The 17,542-nt window shown below is 49.0% G+C and overlaps 1 protein-coding gene across 1 annotated transcript in view; it reads right to left on the bottom strand.

Moving 5' to 3' along the window:
* Positions 1 to 17,145, bottom strand: part of LOC119962278 (microtubule-associated protein futsch-like) — a 433,376-nt gene extending 416,231 nt beyond the window's left edge. The window contains exons 1-2 of the mRNA XM_038790266.1: positions 16,721 to 17,145; positions 15,744 to 15,827 (exon numbers count right to left, since the gene is read on the bottom strand). Coding sequence (XP_038646194.1) covers positions 15,744 to 15,827; positions 16,721 to 16,996 — 360 coding nt within the window. The 5' untranslated portion in view covers positions 16,997 to 17,145. The remainder of the gene's footprint in view (positions 1 to 15,743; positions 15,828 to 16,720) is intronic.
* Positions 17,146 to 17,542: the final 397 nt, after the last annotated feature.

Raw genomic sequence — 17,542 nt, 5'->3', positions numbered from 1 at the left:
CTGGCCTCCGGTTCCCACTCAGTAGAGATAAAGGGGTTCTGTGTAGCAAACCTCACGGTCCAGGGAAGGGAGTTCAAAAATTACTGGCTCTACCTCTGCGCGGCCATACACCTAGGGTTAGACTTCTAGTGCAACCTCCAAAGTCTAACTTTCAAATTCGGCGGCCTTATCCCCCTCTCACTGTCTGCAGCCTCGCGCCCCTCAAGGTCGATCCGCCTTCCTTGTTTGCGAACCTCACCCCGGATTGCAAACCCGTCGCCACCAGGAGCAGATGGTACAGTGTCCAGGACCGGTCTTTATTAGGTCAGAGGTCCAACGACTACTGAGGGAAGGAGTCATTGAAGCTAGCAACAGTCCCTGGAGAGCTCAAGTAGTGGTGGTAAAGACCGGGGAGAAGAATAGGATGGTCATCGACTACAGTCAGACCATCAGCAGGTTTACGCAGCTGGACGCGTACCCTCTCCCCCGCATATCCAACCTGGTTAAACAGGATCGTGCAATACAAGGTCTTCTCCATGGTGGACCTTAAGTCCGCTTACCACCAGCTCCCCATCCGCACAAGTGACCGCAAGCCTTCGAGGCAGATGGGTGGCTCTACCACTTTTTAAGAGTTCCCTTCGGTGTCACTAACGGGGTCTCGGTCTTCCAGCGAGAGATGGACCGAATGGTTGACCGATACGGTTTACGGGCAACATTCCCGTATCTCGATAATGTCACCATCTGCAGCCACGACCAGCAAGACCACGACACCAACCTCCAAAAATTCCTCCAGACCACGAAAATCCTTAACCTTACGTATAACAAGGGTAAATGCGTGTTTAGCACTGACCGCCTAGCCATCCTCGGCTACGTAGTGCGAAATGGAGTTATAGGCCCCGACCCTGAACACATGCGCCCCCTCCCTCACTGCTCCAAGGCCATGAAGCGCTGCCGAGATTTTTTTTCTTACTACGCTCAGTGGGTCCCCAACTATGCAGACAAGGCCAATCCACAGTTTTTCCCCTGTCAATAGAGCCGCATCAAAGCAGATATTGCAAAGGCAATGATTCACGCCATCGACGAGTCCCTTCCCTTCCAGATCGAGAGCAACGCGTCCGACGTAGCTCTGGCGGCAACCCTCAACCAAGCGGGCAGACCCGTGGCCTTCTTCTCACGTACCCTGCATGCTTCCGAAATCCGCCACTCCTCAGTCGAAAAAGAAGCCCAAGTCATAGTAGAAGCTGTGCGACATTGGAGGCATTACCTGGCCGGCAGGAGGTTCACCCTCCTCACTGACCAACAGTCGGTCGCCTTCATGTTCGATAATGCACAGCGGGGCAAGATAAAGAACGATAAGATCTTGCGGTGGAGGATCGAACTCTCCACCTATAACTACGAGATCTTGTATCGTCCCGGGAAGCTAAACGAGCCTCCTGATGCCCTGTCCCGCGGCACATGTGCCAACGAATGTCATAATATACACCAGTATATCATGGTGCAGGCACACACTGATGGACACACACAGGGACCAATCAACATGTACAAACACCGCAGCCAATCACCAGTTAGAATACACACACTATAAAGGCAGAGGGCACCGCGGTTCCCGCTCATTCTGGGTGCTGCCTCTGAGTGTAACCAGAACTCATCCAGCCTAGCACGGACTCACAACACGTGCTGACAGAATCAACTGGCTGAGAGGACAAGGCTGAGGTCTCTAGTTTAAGTTAGCATCATTTAGACCCACGTCATCGTGTGTTAGTTAGTTAGAAGTAGTTAATAAAATTGAGTTGAACCTTCATCAGTGTTGGAAGTGTCTGTTCATCTCTCAAGTCTACACTAGCCAACACTTCATGATACCAGTTGAGGGATGCTCGCACTTCTGAGACCTACCTTTCAGTGATCTGCCTTCCACCAGTCTCCAGCCATCCTACAGAATGGACTCCGTTCGCCCGTCGCCGCCTCTCCGCTTTACAGAGAATCTGGGCTCGAACTGGAAACTTTTCAAACAGCGCTTCCAGCTGTACCTCGAGGCCAGGGACCTGGAAGCTGCCTCGGACGCACGGAAGATTGCTCTCTTCCTCTTCACAGCCGGTGACCAGGCTCTGCACATTTACAACTCGCTCACCTTCGGTGAGGGGAGGATAAATCGAAGTTCAAGACCAAAATTCTGAAGTTTAACAGCCACTGCGCGGTCGAGGTCCGAGAGCTTCGAGAGATTCATGTTTCAGCAGCAAATTCAGGGTAAGGACGAGCCTTTCCAGTCCTTCATTACCCACCTCTGCGTTCTTGCGCAGTCCTGCAACTACGGGTCCACCTCTGACTCCATGCTCCGTGACCAGATTGTTTTTGGTGTTCAATCTGAGCCCCTGCGCCAGCAGCTACTAAAAGTAAAACAGCTCACCCTCTCTACGGCCATTGAGACCTGTGGACTTCATGAACATGCCTCCATGCGCTACTCCTGCATCCAGGCTGCTGAAACGGCGCAGCAAGCCCCTTACGAGGCAGAACTGGTCTAAATAATTAAATCTTTTCAGGCTCTGGATCTGAACGATGATGGTCATTTTGCGCGCTTTTTGCGGAGTCCCGCGCTTACACGCAGCGAGCGTGCTGACGTCACTGACCGCTTCGCGCAGGTGCGCGCTATGCTGGATCACCCTGCGCATGCGCAGTGGTGCGACGAACGTCCCGACGCTCCGGCGTGCGGCAACTGAGGCTCCGCCCACTTAAAGCGGTAATGTCCTGCACAATCCCGACGCTGCCTGCAGTGTGGCAAACGAGGCCACTACGTTGCAATGTGCAGATCTTCCATGTCTGCTGTTTTTCGAAGATCCACCCAGCCCCACAGAGACATCATGGCTTTTCAGCCTGCCATCAATGAACCTACTCTAGACCTTGATTCCAACTGTGCCTGCAATGACCCACAGGTCCCGTTCCAAATCGACATCGCTACTACGAACAGGATGTCCCCCAAGTGTGGCATGAACCTTGGGGGACGTCCCCCAAGTGTGGCATGAACCTTGACTGAACCTGTCCACGTCCACAGCGTAAGCCAGGATGATGAGTGGTGTGCAACCCTTACGGTCAACCAGAGTTCGTCACCCACCTCAGAGACTGAACTTATGAACTCTGTACACATTTGGACTCTCTGAAATGTTCTTTTTCCTATATCCTTTATTGTTGCATTCGTTATCCAGTGCTTTGTAAATGGATTAATTGGTTGTTCCAGTTCATGGTAGTCATCTGCACCAGGCACCTTCCTCTGTAAATAGTCTTGTTCCCTGTATATAGCTTTGTACATATGTCTTCACATCTCACACGTAGCGATGTACATTCTCCACACACCCACACTATTTATTATCACATGCCTATATCAAAAAAAATTTATGAAAGGGTGATGTCATAATATACACCAGTATATCATGGTGCAGGCACACACTGATGGACACAAACAGGGACCAATCAACATGTACAAACACCGCAGCCAATCACCAGTTAGAATACACACACTATAAAGGCAGAGGGCACCACTGTTCCCGCTCATTCTGGGTGCTGCCTCTGAGTGTAACAGGAACTCATCCAGCCCAGCACAGACTCACAACACGTGCTGAGAGAATCAACTGGTTCGGACAAGGCTTAGGTCTCTAGTTTAAGTTAGCATCATTTAAACCCACAGTCATCGTGTGTTAGTTAGTTAGAAGTAGTTAATTAGAAGTAGTTAATAAAATTGAGTTGAACCTTCATCAGTGTTGGAAGTGTCTGTTCATCTCTCAAGTCTACACAAGCCAACACTTCAACGCACAAGTGGACCGCCTCCGAGTCCTCCACGAGGACCTCTGCCACCCGGGGGTCACTCGCTTCTTCCATTTTGTCAAGACCCGCAACCTGTCCTACTCCATCGAGGAGGTCAGGACAGTCACCAGGAATTGCCAAATCTTTGCGGAGTGCAAGCCACACTTCTACCGGCCAGAGAAAGCACACCTGATAAAGGCTTCCCGTCCCTTTGAACGCCTCAGCATGGACTTCAAAGGTCCCCTCCCCTCCACCGACCGCAACACGTACTTCCTGAACGTGATTGACTAGTACTCCTGATTCCCATTCACCATTCCCTGCCCCGACATGACCGTAACCACTGTCATCAAAGCCCTCCATAGTATCTTTACACTGTTTGGGTTCCCCGCTTACTTACACAGTGATAGGGGGTCCTCCATTATGAGCGACGAACTGCGTCAATTCCTGCTCAGCAAGGGCATTGCCTCGAGCAGGATAACCAGTTACAACCCCCGGGGTAACGGACAGGTAGAGAGGGAGAACGGAACGGTCTGGAAGACTGTCCTACTGGCCCTACGGTCCAGAAATCTCCCAGTCTCCCGCTGGCAGGAAGTCCTCCAGGATGCCCTCTACTCCATCCGGTCCCTGCTCTGCACCACGACCAACCAAACACCTCACGAACATCTCCTTGTTTTTTCCCAGGAAGTCCTCCACTGGGACCTTGCTCCCGACCTGGCTGGCAGCCCCCAGACCCATCATGCTCCGAAAACACGTGCGGGCGCACAAGTCGGACCTGTTGGTCGAGAGGGTCCATCTTCTCCACACTAACCCCCAGTATGCCTACGTGTCGTACCCCGACGGCCGACAAGACACGGTCTCCCTACGAGACCTGGCGCCCGCCGGATCCCCGCGCACATCCCCGCCACCAGTTCCACCCCCCATCCCACCGGTGCACCTTACAGCTGCCCCCATTCAGATTCCGTGTTAATCGATTGTATGGGATGCAGTGTCTGTGGATAGGAAGTGTTCTTTACAGTTGTCTGGAACTTCTCAACAATTCCCACAAAGAATCTTCTAGATAATAAGCATCTATATTAACATTAGGGTTATCCATTTCGGGTTGTCTGCACTTGTATTAACACTCTGAACATTCATATATTTCTTCATTAAATTTGACGTTTGAAAATGTGTCCATTTTAATGTAGCTCTGCATTGAACAGCAAAGCGATTCAGTTTGCCGCATTTGGAGCAGATTTTTCCATGTGCTGGGCATTTTTTATGTGGGTGGGCATGTCCAAAACGTCCATACGTTATGACTTGCTTTCATCATGCGCAGAACGGTCTTCATCCAAATTGCGTAGTTTGTTGAGGTGCACATGTGCAGATTGCCTATGTGCATGCGCAATACGGTTGCCGAAATGTGAATTTTTCTCAACTGCACCACAAATCCAACGCAGTCGGCCCCAAGGTGCGTTTTCGCGCCCTTTTGTTTAATCAGTATTTCTGAATATTGATTTTTTTTTTGCTATTACATTCACTCTACACATTTCAATTGCCTTTTCTAATCTAAATTATTTTTGCCTTAATAAACATTCTCGGAGTTTCTCATCCTTGATGCCAAAAATAATTTGATCCTTGATCATTGAGTCTGACAAAATTGAGAAATTACAGATTTGTGACTTTAATCCTAAATCAGCAATGAAGCAATCCACGGATTCTCCAGCTTTCTGCACTCTCATTTTAAAGACAAATCGTTCATACATTTAATTAATTTGAGGTTTGCAATGAAGATCAAATTTTTCAATAAATAAATCAAATTTCTTTTTATCATCTTCCGTGGAGAATTGGAAAGAGTTATATAGTTCAATAGCCTGCGGTCCAGTCATTGTTAAAAATAACACGAGTTTTCTGTTATCACTCGCATTATCTAAATCTGAGACAGAGAGGCATTGCACTATGTTTTTTTTAATTGGTATCTGCACACTAATGTATATTGTTACTGTTTATAATGCCAAAAATACCTCAATAAAATTGTCTGTTAAAAAAAAAGAAATTGCTGCTAAAATATTTTCCAATTTACATCAGTTTTACCAGAAGTGCGGAACTGTTTCAGAGTTTGCAGTTTCTCTATTAGGTCAGAGGTCAGAGGGGGGTGGGGGGGGGTGGCGTGGGGGGATCTTGCCCCGGGGGGGGGGGGGGGGGGGGGGTGCCCCCACAGTGGCCTGGCCCATGATTGATGCCCACCAATCTGCGGACGGGCCTGTGCACTCTTTCCCTCCACACTGGCTGCTGTAAACCTCCGGCATGGCAGGTGCGGAGACGAAACCCCTGCGCATGCGCTGGGATGATGCCAGCACACGCTGGCGCTCCCGCACATGCGCCAGCCGGTGGACGCCCTTCGGTGCTGGTTGGCACGGTGCCAAGCCCCTTCTACGCCGATTGGCGTGGCACCAACCCTGGCCACGCCAGCCTAGCCCCTGAAGGTGCGGAGGATTCCTCACCTTCCGGGTGGCTCGACGCCGGAGTGGTTCACACAACTTCTTGGCGCCGGGACCTCCGCCCCGCCGGGTTGGGGAGAATCCCGTCCGCAGTGTTTACAAAGAACATAAAGCTATATGCTTAAATCAAACCTAGTTTATTTTACACTACTTGAAATAGTTCACACACGCTACTGAGTAATAGCTAACAAAATGATAGTATTGAATCTATGGTACAGTAATTAATTATCTCTCTTTAATATAACCTACACTCTAACTCAACCTCGCACCATCTTTCTTCATCAACTTCTCCAACAGTTTCTCCTAGAATGCTTAGAGACGCAGTCTTTTATAAAACTAATCAATGATATCATCTAATGTTGATATACTTGTTAACCCTTCACTATCCTTAGATTATATCATTACAATAATTACTTGATGGGTTATCAGGGGCTGCTCCAGACAGGCCTCGGCATCCTGTCTGAGTTCTGTATATTCAGATTCTGCAGGCTTCTGCAGACTGTGGTTTTTAAAGTGCCCAATTCTTTAATTTAAGATAAGCAATTTAATGGCCTTAAAACTAGGCCCGGATTATATTACTACAGAAGTATTCTTTCTTTTCACACAAGGTATATTCAAGGATTGATTACTTTTTAGTGAGTCGGGAGATTTTGGTTGGGGTGGAGGGGGCAGAGTATGCGGGGATAGTTATCTCGGACCATGCACCCCACTGGCTGGATATTCGGTTTAGGTCGGGACAAGTGCAGAGGCCGGGGAGGAGGTTTGACTCGGGGTTGTTGGCGGATTGAAGTTTTTGTGATAAGGTGCGGGCGGCAATTAAGGAGTATGTGGAGTTGAATCAGAATGGGGAGGTGTCGGAGGCCATTCTTTGGAAAGCACTGAAGGCAGTGGTCCGGGGGAAATTATTTTGTTTAAGGTTCATGCGGATAGGGAAAGGAGGGAGGAACATGACCGTCTAGTGAGCGAGATAGTGGAGGTGGACAGGGAATACTCGAGGGTGCGGATTGGCAAGGAGGAAAATGTTACAAGGCAGTTTGACAGGCTGACAATGGGGAGGGCAGGAGGGCAACTGCGTAGGGCAAGAGGGGTGCAATATGAGTATGGGGAGAAGGCGAGCCACATGCTGGAGCAACAGCTGCAGAGGCAGGCCACATCTAGGGAAATATTGAAGATAAGGGCTGAGAGTGTGCTGTCGGAGCCAGGGATGTTGAACGAGGCGTTTAGGGAGTACTACCAGGGACTTTACAAGGCGGACTTGAGGGGAGAGGAGTGGAACATGCGGTGGTTTCTGGACGGGCTGGAATTTCCGCAGGTGAAGGAAGCTAAGAGGCAGGCATTAGAGGCAGGAGCCCCTGGGTCAGAGAGAGGTGCTGGATAGTATCAGGGGTATGAAGTCGGAGGAGACCCCTGGTATGAGGCGGAATTTTATAAGGATTGTGCGATGGACCTGGCACCACATCTGTTGAGGGCATTTAATGAAGCGCTGGAGAAGGGGAAGCTGCTGAAGACAATGTCGCAGGCTGTAATCACACTAATCCCGAAAAAGGGGAAGTACCCGATGGAATGTAGATCGTATAGGCCCATATCACTATTCAACATGGATGTGAAAGTATTGGCTAAGTTGTTGGCAGGGAGGATGGAGGATTGTGTCCAGGGGGTGGTTGCAGAAGATCAAACAGACTTCACGGAGGGCAGGCAGCTCACTAGTAATATAAGACGGTTGTTGAATGTAGTGATTAATCCGTCAGGGGCTCTGGTACCGGAGGTGGTGGTGTCCATGGATGCGGAGAAGGCATTTGGTTGGGTGGAGTGGCTGTACTTGTTCGAGGTTTTGGGAAGGTTCGGGTTTGGGCCGAGATTTGCGGCTTCCATGCGGTTGCTGTATATGACACCAAGGGCGAGTGTGAAAATGAATAATATTAGTTCACGTAGTTTTGACTTACACAGAGGTACGAGGTAGGGGTGTCCACTGTATCCGCTGCTTTTGCGCTGGCCATAGAGCCGTTGGCGGTGGCTCTTAAGGGGTAGGCAGAGTGGCAAAGGATTATGAGGGGACAGAGGGAATATCAGGTGTCGCTCTATGCCGATGACCTCTTGCTGTATGTATTCAGATCCGTTGGAGAGTATGGGAAGGATTATGGGCCTGCTGGGGAGGTTTGGAGGGTTCTCGTGATACAAGCTGAATGTAGGAAAAAACGAGGTATTCCCAGTGAATGAGCTTGCACAGCGGGCTAATTTAGGGGGTATGACATTTACGGTAGCGAGGGATAGGTTTAGGTATTTGGGGATTCAGGTGGAGGAGGCCAGGCAGGATCTTAAGAGGTGGGATAAACTGCACTTAACCTTGGCGAGGTTCTTGTTTATTTTTCAGGCTCTCCTGATCTTTATACCAAAGGCCTTTTTCGGAAAGTGCACACGATCATTTCGGACTTTGTATGGGCGGGGAAGGTGCCGAGGGTGGGGAGGACCCTGCTACAGAGGCAGAGGCAGCAGGGTGGATTGGCGTTGCCAAACTTGCTTCATTATTGTTGGGCGGCGAATGTGGACAAGGTGCAGCAGTGGTGGGAAAGGAGAAGGGGTAGAGTGGGTTAGGATGGAGGAGGAATATTGTAAGGGGTCCGGTTTGAGGGCTATGTTGATGGCAGCATTGCCAATGACTCCGAGCAGGTATTCGGGCAGCCTGGAGATGCAGTGAAGATATGGAATCAGTTGAGGAGACATTTTCGGGTGGAAGGGATGTCGGTGCTAACGCCACTGTGCGAGAATCATGGGTTTGAGCCGGGGGAGATGGATAGTGTATACAGGAGGTGGAGGGCTGGTTAAGCTGAGGGATCTGTATTTGGGGGAAGGGCTCGCCAGTCTGGACGAGCTAAGGGAGAGGGCAGAGCTGCCGAGGGGGAGTGAGTTCAGGTTTCTGCAGGTTAGGGGCTTTACACGACGGATATTGCAGCAGTGCTCCTGAGTATGGCCCAGTCACAGCGGGTCATGGCTGGGAGTGACGGCGGCATTGCCCAGGCGCTGGCCAACATTGTGCAGACACAGAGGGAGGTGGGCCAGTCCCAGAGGGAGATGGCACAGTCACTGGCTGATGCAGCACAGATCCAGGAAGTGGTGTCACAGTCAATGGGTGATGTGTTGCAGTCCCATATGAAGCTGGCCCACTCCCTGTGCTCCATGGCCGCGAGCATGCAGACCCTGGCCAAGTCCAGAGTTGGCCTCCAGGACTGGCAGCGCCAAGTGGCGTGGGGGCCACAAAGGATAGCTCTGGTCACATCCCCATCCCATGGATTAGCCCGGGGCCATCAGACACCCCGAAGGAGGAAGAGGTGATGGGGCCCATGCTGGTGACTCACGCAGCAGAGGTACCGGAACACCGCAGCACCTTTGATTCCCTCCCACTCCTGTCCCTGGCACATCTGGTGGGAAGCAGGTAGAACAGGCCGGCACCACACCATCTGGGACACCCGAGCAGCAGCCAAGGGCACCCGGGGGGGGGGGGGTGCGGTGACCATGCCCCTGGCCTGTCCCCCCCCCTCCTCAGTCGGTGGACCTGGAGGCGATCAGAGCATCCCCAGCACGTTGGCCTTGGCGCAAACATTATGCGGCCTCCCGTGCTTGCCTGGGCCCCTGTCCTGCCCATCCTTGATCTCCCCCACATCCTCTTGTCGGAGGCCTAGCAGGTCACCCCTCTGCTGTGCAATGTTGTGGAGGACACAGCAGGCCGCCATGATGCGAGCGACCCTCCCAGCACTAAACTGGAGGGCCCCTCCAGAGAGGTCCAGGCACCTGAACTGCATCTTGAGCATCCAGGAGCACCACTCGATCACGCTCTTCGTTGCTGCATGGGCGTTGTTGTGGCTGGTCTCGGCATTGGTGTGTGACCTCCGGATACATGTCATCAGCAACAACAGCAGTGGATAACCCCTATCACCCAGGAGCCAACCCCCAGTCGAGTGTGCCAGGATTAATGCGTCGTACACACTGTCCCGGTATCGGGCGCAGACTTTCATGATGCGCATCTGATGGTCACATATCAGCTGCATATTCGTCAAGTGGAACCCCTTTCGGTTTGTGTAGATCGGCCTGTCATCTGCAGGTGTCGATAGGGTGACATGCATCCCTAGCATCCTGGTGGGTTCAGTCCACATTGAAATAGATGTATTGTGCTAACTGGGCATTTGGGCCTCTGTGACGGCGCAGATACACCTGTGCTCTGTGATATCCTCCTCCCACTTGGCCGTAGCCCCCTCCAACTATGTTGTATCCTCCTCCATAATCCTCCCATAGATTGCTGTGATGACCCCCTCCCAACCCCATCACCAACAACTCTCCCTCCAACAACGAGAAGGGTGGTGTCACTGGAAATGTCAGGAAAAACCTTCCTTGCAAAACCCCGCACCTGCATATACCTAAAGACTTCCCCTCGTGAAATCCCAAACTTCTCCGCCAACTCCTCCAAGCTTGCAAACTGCCCTACCAAAAATAAGTCTTTAATTTCCGCCCCCCCCCCCCCCCCCCCCCCGACCCCCCGCTTCTCTCAAACCCGAAACCTAGCTTCTAATATCAAGGCTCAAACAAATGATTCTCTCAAATCAGCATCAGCTTCAACCCGGTATTTGCCAACCAATAATACATCAGAATCGGCAGAGCCAACCCCTCTGACTGTCGCGCTCACTGAAGTTTTCCGAATCCTCGTTACCTTACGCAGACAAATGACAAAATCAACCACCTACAGCCCCAGATACCTGAAATATGTAATTTCCACATGAAACGGCATTCCCCCCAAGCCAGTTCCTGTCCCTGGTGGGGAGACCAAAAAGGACTCGCTTTTCTCCAAATTCAATTTGTATCCTGAAAAAGCCCCAAATCTCTTGAGCATCCCCATTATATCCCCTATTGTGGGAACCGGCTTGGAATTATACAACTAAAGGTCGTCGACGTACAGGGACATTTTATGCACTCCACCCCCCCCCCCCCCCCCGATCTCTATCCGCCTCCACTTATCCAATCACCTTAGCGCAATAGCCAAGGGCTCGATCACCAGCTCAAACAAAAGGGTGGGACATGGGACGCCCCGACCCATTCCCCTATGCAACTGAAAATATCCTGAGTTCACCTAATTTGTACCAACACCCGTCTTCGGTTCCTTCTAGGGGCTTTTCACAGTAACTTCAATGCAGCCTACTTGTGACAATAATTGATTATTATTTTGTTATATAACATTTTGACCCACTCCTCAAATTTAGGCCCAATCCCAAACTGTTCCAACACTGCAAACAATAATGCCACTCTATGCATTCCCCACATCCAGCGCCACCACCACCTCCCGCTCCCCACTTCTGATGGGGAGAGCACCATGTTTAGCAAGCACCGCACATTCGAGGCCAACTGCCTTTCCTTTACAAATCCTGTCCAATCCACCCCAACCATCTGTGGGAGGCACTCCGCCAGCCTAAGTGCCAACACCTTGGCAAGAAACTTGGCATCCAGATTTAACAGGGATATTGGCCGATACGACCAACATTCCATTGGGTCCTTATCCTTTTTTAACAAAATAGATGCTTGTCCCATCATCTCTGGAAGCACCCCCCCCCCCCCCTCCAGCCAGCCACCACTTCCTCAAACATCTCCACAACAGCGGTGCCAGCCTGTCCGAAAACTTCCTGCATAACTCCACCAGTAGGAGGTCATTTGGGGGTAAGGAAGCTAAAAGGAAGCGGGGTTTAGCCATGAAATGCTAATCGGCCCATCAAAATGCTAATTGGTCGGAGTTTCGATACCGTCTGGACTCCTTGCTTGCAAATATACATTTCAGGCTCTGAGCCTGCCTGAGTCTAGCTTTGTCCATTTTACCCGGTAGGCTTTGTGAGTTTCTCTGTCCCTGGTTGTAAGTGGCCATCCCAGATGGCTACAAAGCTTATTCAAGGAAGTTATGGATAGCTTAGGAGCAAAACAATTTAAATCAACTATGTACCATCCAGAATCGCAGGGAGCATTAGAACGGTGGCATCAGACGTTAAAGACAATGTTGAGGGCTTATTGTCAATATTATCCTGAGGATTGGGATAAAGGAATTTCATTCCTACTGTTTGCAATTAGGGATGCACCGAATGAGTCAACCAAATTCAGTCCTTTTGTACTAAATTTCGGTCATGAGGTAAGAGAACCACGTGAATTGATTAAGGAGAAATTGGTGAGTGAGCAGTCTGAAATTATATTATTGGATTACGTGTGAAATTTTAGGGAACGATTAAATAGAGCAGATAAATTGGCGAGACAACATTTAAAAGTTGCACAGCATTTAATGAAACAGGGAGCAGACAAGAAAGCAAAAGTTTGTAGTTTTGCCAGTGGAGATAAAGTTTTAGCACTGTGACCAGTGGTGAACCTTTAAAAGCAAGGTTTTGTGGACCTTATCAGATTGAAAGGAAATTGAGTGAGGTGAATTATTTGGTAAGAACAACAGATAGAAGGAAAACTCACCGAGTGTGTCATGTGAATATGCTTTAAAGGTATTTTGAAAGGGAAGGAGAGCAAAAGGAGGTTTTAGCAATTCTAACTCAAATGAAGAACCAAATCCAGGTGACTCTGAATTTGACATTCCTCAAATTAAATTGGATAACAAAGATGTTCTTAAAAATTGGGATAAATTATTGAGTTATCTTCCAGAGGAAAAACGTGTGTTATTAATATCACATGGGCAAGTTTGTGGAGATAATTTGGGAAGTGCTAAAATGGCTAAACATGATGTAGATGTGAGAAATGCTGTTCCAAGTAAACAACATCCATATCGTCTGAACCCTCTAAAATTGGCACAGGTTCAAAAAGAAATTGAAAGTATGCTTACAAATGGCATCATTGAAGTGGGTTGCAGCTAATGGAGCTCACCCATAGTGATGGTACTGAAACCGGACAGTACCCAATGATTGTGTGTGGGCTATTGAAATGTTAATGCAGTTACAAGAACAGACTCTTATCCTATCCCACGATTGGAGGATTGCATTGAGAAGGTGGAACAATCAGCTTTTATCTCCAAACTGATTAAACATGTTAAACACTAAACAAAGGGGGAAAAGCCCAGACACATTATCCCACTGCCTCCAATCCATCTCCTACCAACCATAACATGAGAAATCAAATTCCAAACTCCATTCAACCCCAGTTCTTCAGCCCTCACAAACGCCTCCACCTCCTCAAAGAAATGGGGCTAGATTCTCCGTTTCTGAGACTAAGGGCAGGTTTCTCCGTCCCGCCGCAGCAGATTTCTGGTGCGGCAACTCCTTTGGGATTCACCCTTTCGCCGGCTGGTCAATGGGATTTGCCATTGTGGGGCAACCCCACGCCGTTGATTGACATTAGGGAGGCTGACAAGCTGCAGCCACACATGCACGTTACACACCCTACACACACTTATCCCAGCCAAAGAGATGGCACTGGTTGTGCTGGAGCATGCCCTTGCAGCTGATGTGTCGGCTACGGTCAGAGGGCACCCAGGGGGGTGCCCCGAGGGGGGACACCTATATGACCCGTGACACCAGGTTCAAAGTGGGTTGTTGGCTGCTTGGCTGCCTTGCCGGCTGCGGCAGTGGTGCTCCATGTCTGTCCACCCTGACCCTACAGATCACCTCCTGGCTACCTAACACTACTCCCCACTAGCCCTCGCAGAAGCCCCCCGGTCAACGGAACAACTGTCAGCACACTATGGCAATGTTGGACACTTTCCGTACCCACTCTCTCTCTTCAGCAGCCACCACGCCGGTTTCACGATTTTTCAAAGCAGAAGTGAAACATGCCGTCGGGAACTCAGCCCATCAGAGGCGGAAAATCGTGGAGAACACCAGGTCGGGCCCACTAATGATATGCAAACTGTGCCTACTGTACGTGCGGAGTGAAATGCATTGACGCTGGTTTCGAGGTATCGGATAATCGCTATTTGGCGTCAAATTGGCACCTGCCACGATTTTGGCATCGGAAGCTATTCTCCGCCAAATCGCATTTTCCGATTTCAGCGTCGGCTAACAGAGGATGTCGTCCATGGTCTTTGGAGTTATACGTAACCCTCAGCTTCTCTGAGTTGACCACCCTGAGCCTCACACCACTCTTGTAAAGCACTGCTTTCACCCTGTTTAAGGCCTATGTTACTTTCCTCCATCTTCAGCAGCTCCTTTCCCAGTGAGATGAGCTGGTCGCTGTGTGGCGACAATACCTCCTCCATCCCCTTCAACACTTCACCATGCTCCTCACCGTCTCCGACGTCCTTCCAAGAGCCTCCTTTATCAGTATCTTCCACCGACTGAGCGTTCCCATCATCTCCTTCCCATGCCGCTCAAAATACTGAGCAAACTGCCGCTTGAACTTCACCGCTGGTGGACTAGCGCTCGTTCCTTTTCATGCTGTATTCTTTTGTTGGGTTTTCAACATCCTATAATTCCCACGACTTTATTGAAGGCTGCTCACATACAATTTCCTCCCCGAAACTGGGTGAAAAGGGCCAAAAATGAGTACTCTGGCGTGAGCCACCCTACATGGGACCCCCACCTGCATATTGCCGAGAGTTTCCCTTTGTCTGGATTATTGAGATTGTTAATATTCAACACTTAAGAATTTGTAGGTCCTTTGTCCTCGCAAACTGGCAGTCTTTGTTGCCCAGGCCTGGCTTAGGTAACATAGATGGCCTGCGTATAATTCCCATTGAATTTGATCTCTGCAGTCACAGAGGTCAGGAGCATCATCAGAAATAACAAGGTGTCACATTCTCAAATATTGCCAAAAGTTGTTTTTGCTCAGAGTTATAAGCAGACATAGCTTCAAACTTTCTAAAGTCTTTCTTCAGTTTTCAAATCTTAGAAAGTAGCCACATTGACATATATGTGTATTTCATAAAAATATAATCTGACATCTCAGCTGTGTCACATCTATGTATGACTGTTTTCTTGTCCTAGTCTTAATAAAGAACCCACAGTGTGTTTATCAATCCTTTATGAGCAACTGGTGTGTCTTGCACTGTAAGTAAGTCAAAGACATTATTATAATGACACAACAATTAGTTCCCTCATGGACCAAGTCTTCTGACTGTTTCTCGTCCCGCAGCTCCTCAGAATGTTGTGCACTCTCTCTGTGAATCTCTTCATTCTGGCCTCAGGGAGACAACTCAGCGCGTGGGTCTCACGCAATAGTTGCTGAATCACCTGTCTATAGATACCCCAATGAACACTGCATGTCTCCATTTTGCTATGCGCCACCCCCTTTATCCTCCCCCTCAATGCGGTCATCCACCCACAGTGTGGTGAATGTGCTCTGCAACTCGCCACGATATTGTGAACACCGATATTCAGCTCTGGAGCCAATTCTGTGCCATTGTCCCAGAGGATTCCCGTTCTTCTTGCCTCCTTTTACCCTGTCAGATGACCACCAAACTCTCCCCATCCCCAAACTCCAACTGGAACATACTGCCTATAGTGGAAAAGGTCATTAATAATGTAGTCAATAACTCACTGGCTCATCCACCGCTGTTAGGTGGGCTTGAGAAGCATCTGTTGCACTTTCTTCTGCAATGTCTTTAGGAACTCCCATGAAACGCTGCAAGAAGATAATGTCAGTGTGAAGTCCTTGTGCCATTTGCAATTGTAAATCTTTAACCAGTAACTACAACTCAATGAAGAAAATGGCTCAGTGCTTCCCAGAAAGGAGGAGGTTGCCTGTGAGAATAAAGATGGGCAGTGAGGGAAATTGGGAACAATTTCAATCCATTCCCTCTTCCAGGTCATGGGCAGATTTCCTGATTATCGTAAATCATTGTCCAATGAAAACAGAACATTCTGGAACATTTTTGTGGAGAGAGAAAGGTTGATGACCTTTCAGCTTAACAAGAAGACATTAGGAAGGACACTTTTTTAGTCATTTGGTTTGTTGTTAATTCTCTGACAATATTGCAGGTGATCAAAATCCTGGTCAGAGAGGGAGGTCTCAACAAATGTTTTAAAGGAGGTGAAAGGTTGAAAGGCAGGGACATTCAGGGAGGGAAGCCCAGGGTTTTGGGTCTGGGTAGCTGAAGGTGCATCCACCAGAGGTGAGGGATGGATGGGAGGTCAGTGCAATTGAGGGATGAGTGCAAAGCCAGATTGGAGGAATGTAAAGATCCTGGACGGTTCTGTGCTGGAGGAGGTTACACTGAGAGAGAAGGGGTGAGACTATGGAAAGTGAACAAGGCTGAAAATTCTAAAGTTGTGGTGCTGCCAGACCGGGAGTGTGAAATCAACATGTTGGGTGTACGAGATTGACTGATGTTGCAAGGGTGGAGAAAATATAACAAACTTTCCTGGTGATATTGATGCCCTCTGTACAAGAGGTCCATTTTGATAAGAACGTGCTAAATTTCCTGAGCAGGGCCTCAATTGAAAGTTAAATATGATATTTTTCCTCTATCCACACTGGGACCATTCCGTACAACTGCTGGAGAGCTGACAAGTTACCTTAAGGAGTCCAGCCTGCTTCGCACCATGAGCTGGGGTTTTGGATGGGTGCCCAGGTGTACTGACATATCTGCTACCACTGGTCGTGGCTCGCCTGCTACTTGCACCAGTTAGGATTAAGCTGTGAAATGACCTTTCCGGTGTTCTCATCTGGGATGCACTGACATCCAGGATTTCAGAAGATGCACTGCTTGGCTTGTTTGTAAATGATGAAGATCGTGAAAGAATGGTGCTACGAGAACGGTTCCTTGCATATGGTAAGAGCAACTTATCCATGATTAAACTCTTGGGAGACGTGGCCCTGAGAGCTTGGGATTCTCAAATGGCTCACATCTCTTTTAAAGATATTGACACTGATCCTCCACACACACTGACCAAACCAACTGGCCCCATCCTTCTGATCTCAAATCTTCTCCAGCTGGTGTGAATTGGTTTTCTTTTGAAACAGGTAACCATAGCACCACAGAATGTTGTGTCCTTTACATCATAATATTCATTCCAAATCTGTTCTTTGATCTAAGCAACCGCTGAGTTCATCTGTTAAGCTATTAATGCTTACAATTAACAGCAGTCCCAGGGTGTTTTGTGCACTCTCTAGTTTTCAAAATATTTCAGCTCACTCTCTCTCAATGCAGTCGCCATGTTTCTAAAAGCTCTGAAAGGTTTATGCCGCTGTCATTCTTTTACTTAAAATCGAATTTACAACAGACACAGACCATTCAGCCCAACTGCTCTATGCCAGTCTGTACCCTCCACATGTACCCCATGCCATCTCTGTCAGAATAACATTTCTCTCTCTTATGTTGATCAAACTTCCCCTGA

This window comes from Scyliorhinus canicula, chromosome 2 (genome assembly GCF_902713615.1).
Source record: "Scyliorhinus canicula chromosome 2, sScyCan1.1, whole genome shotgun sequence".
NCBI lineage: Eukaryota > Metazoa > Chordata > Chondrichthyes > Carcharhiniformes > Scyliorhinidae > Scyliorhinus > Scyliorhinus canicula.
Note: the sequence above shows the minus strand (reverse complement) of the source record. Positions and strands in the feature narration are given on the sequence as shown.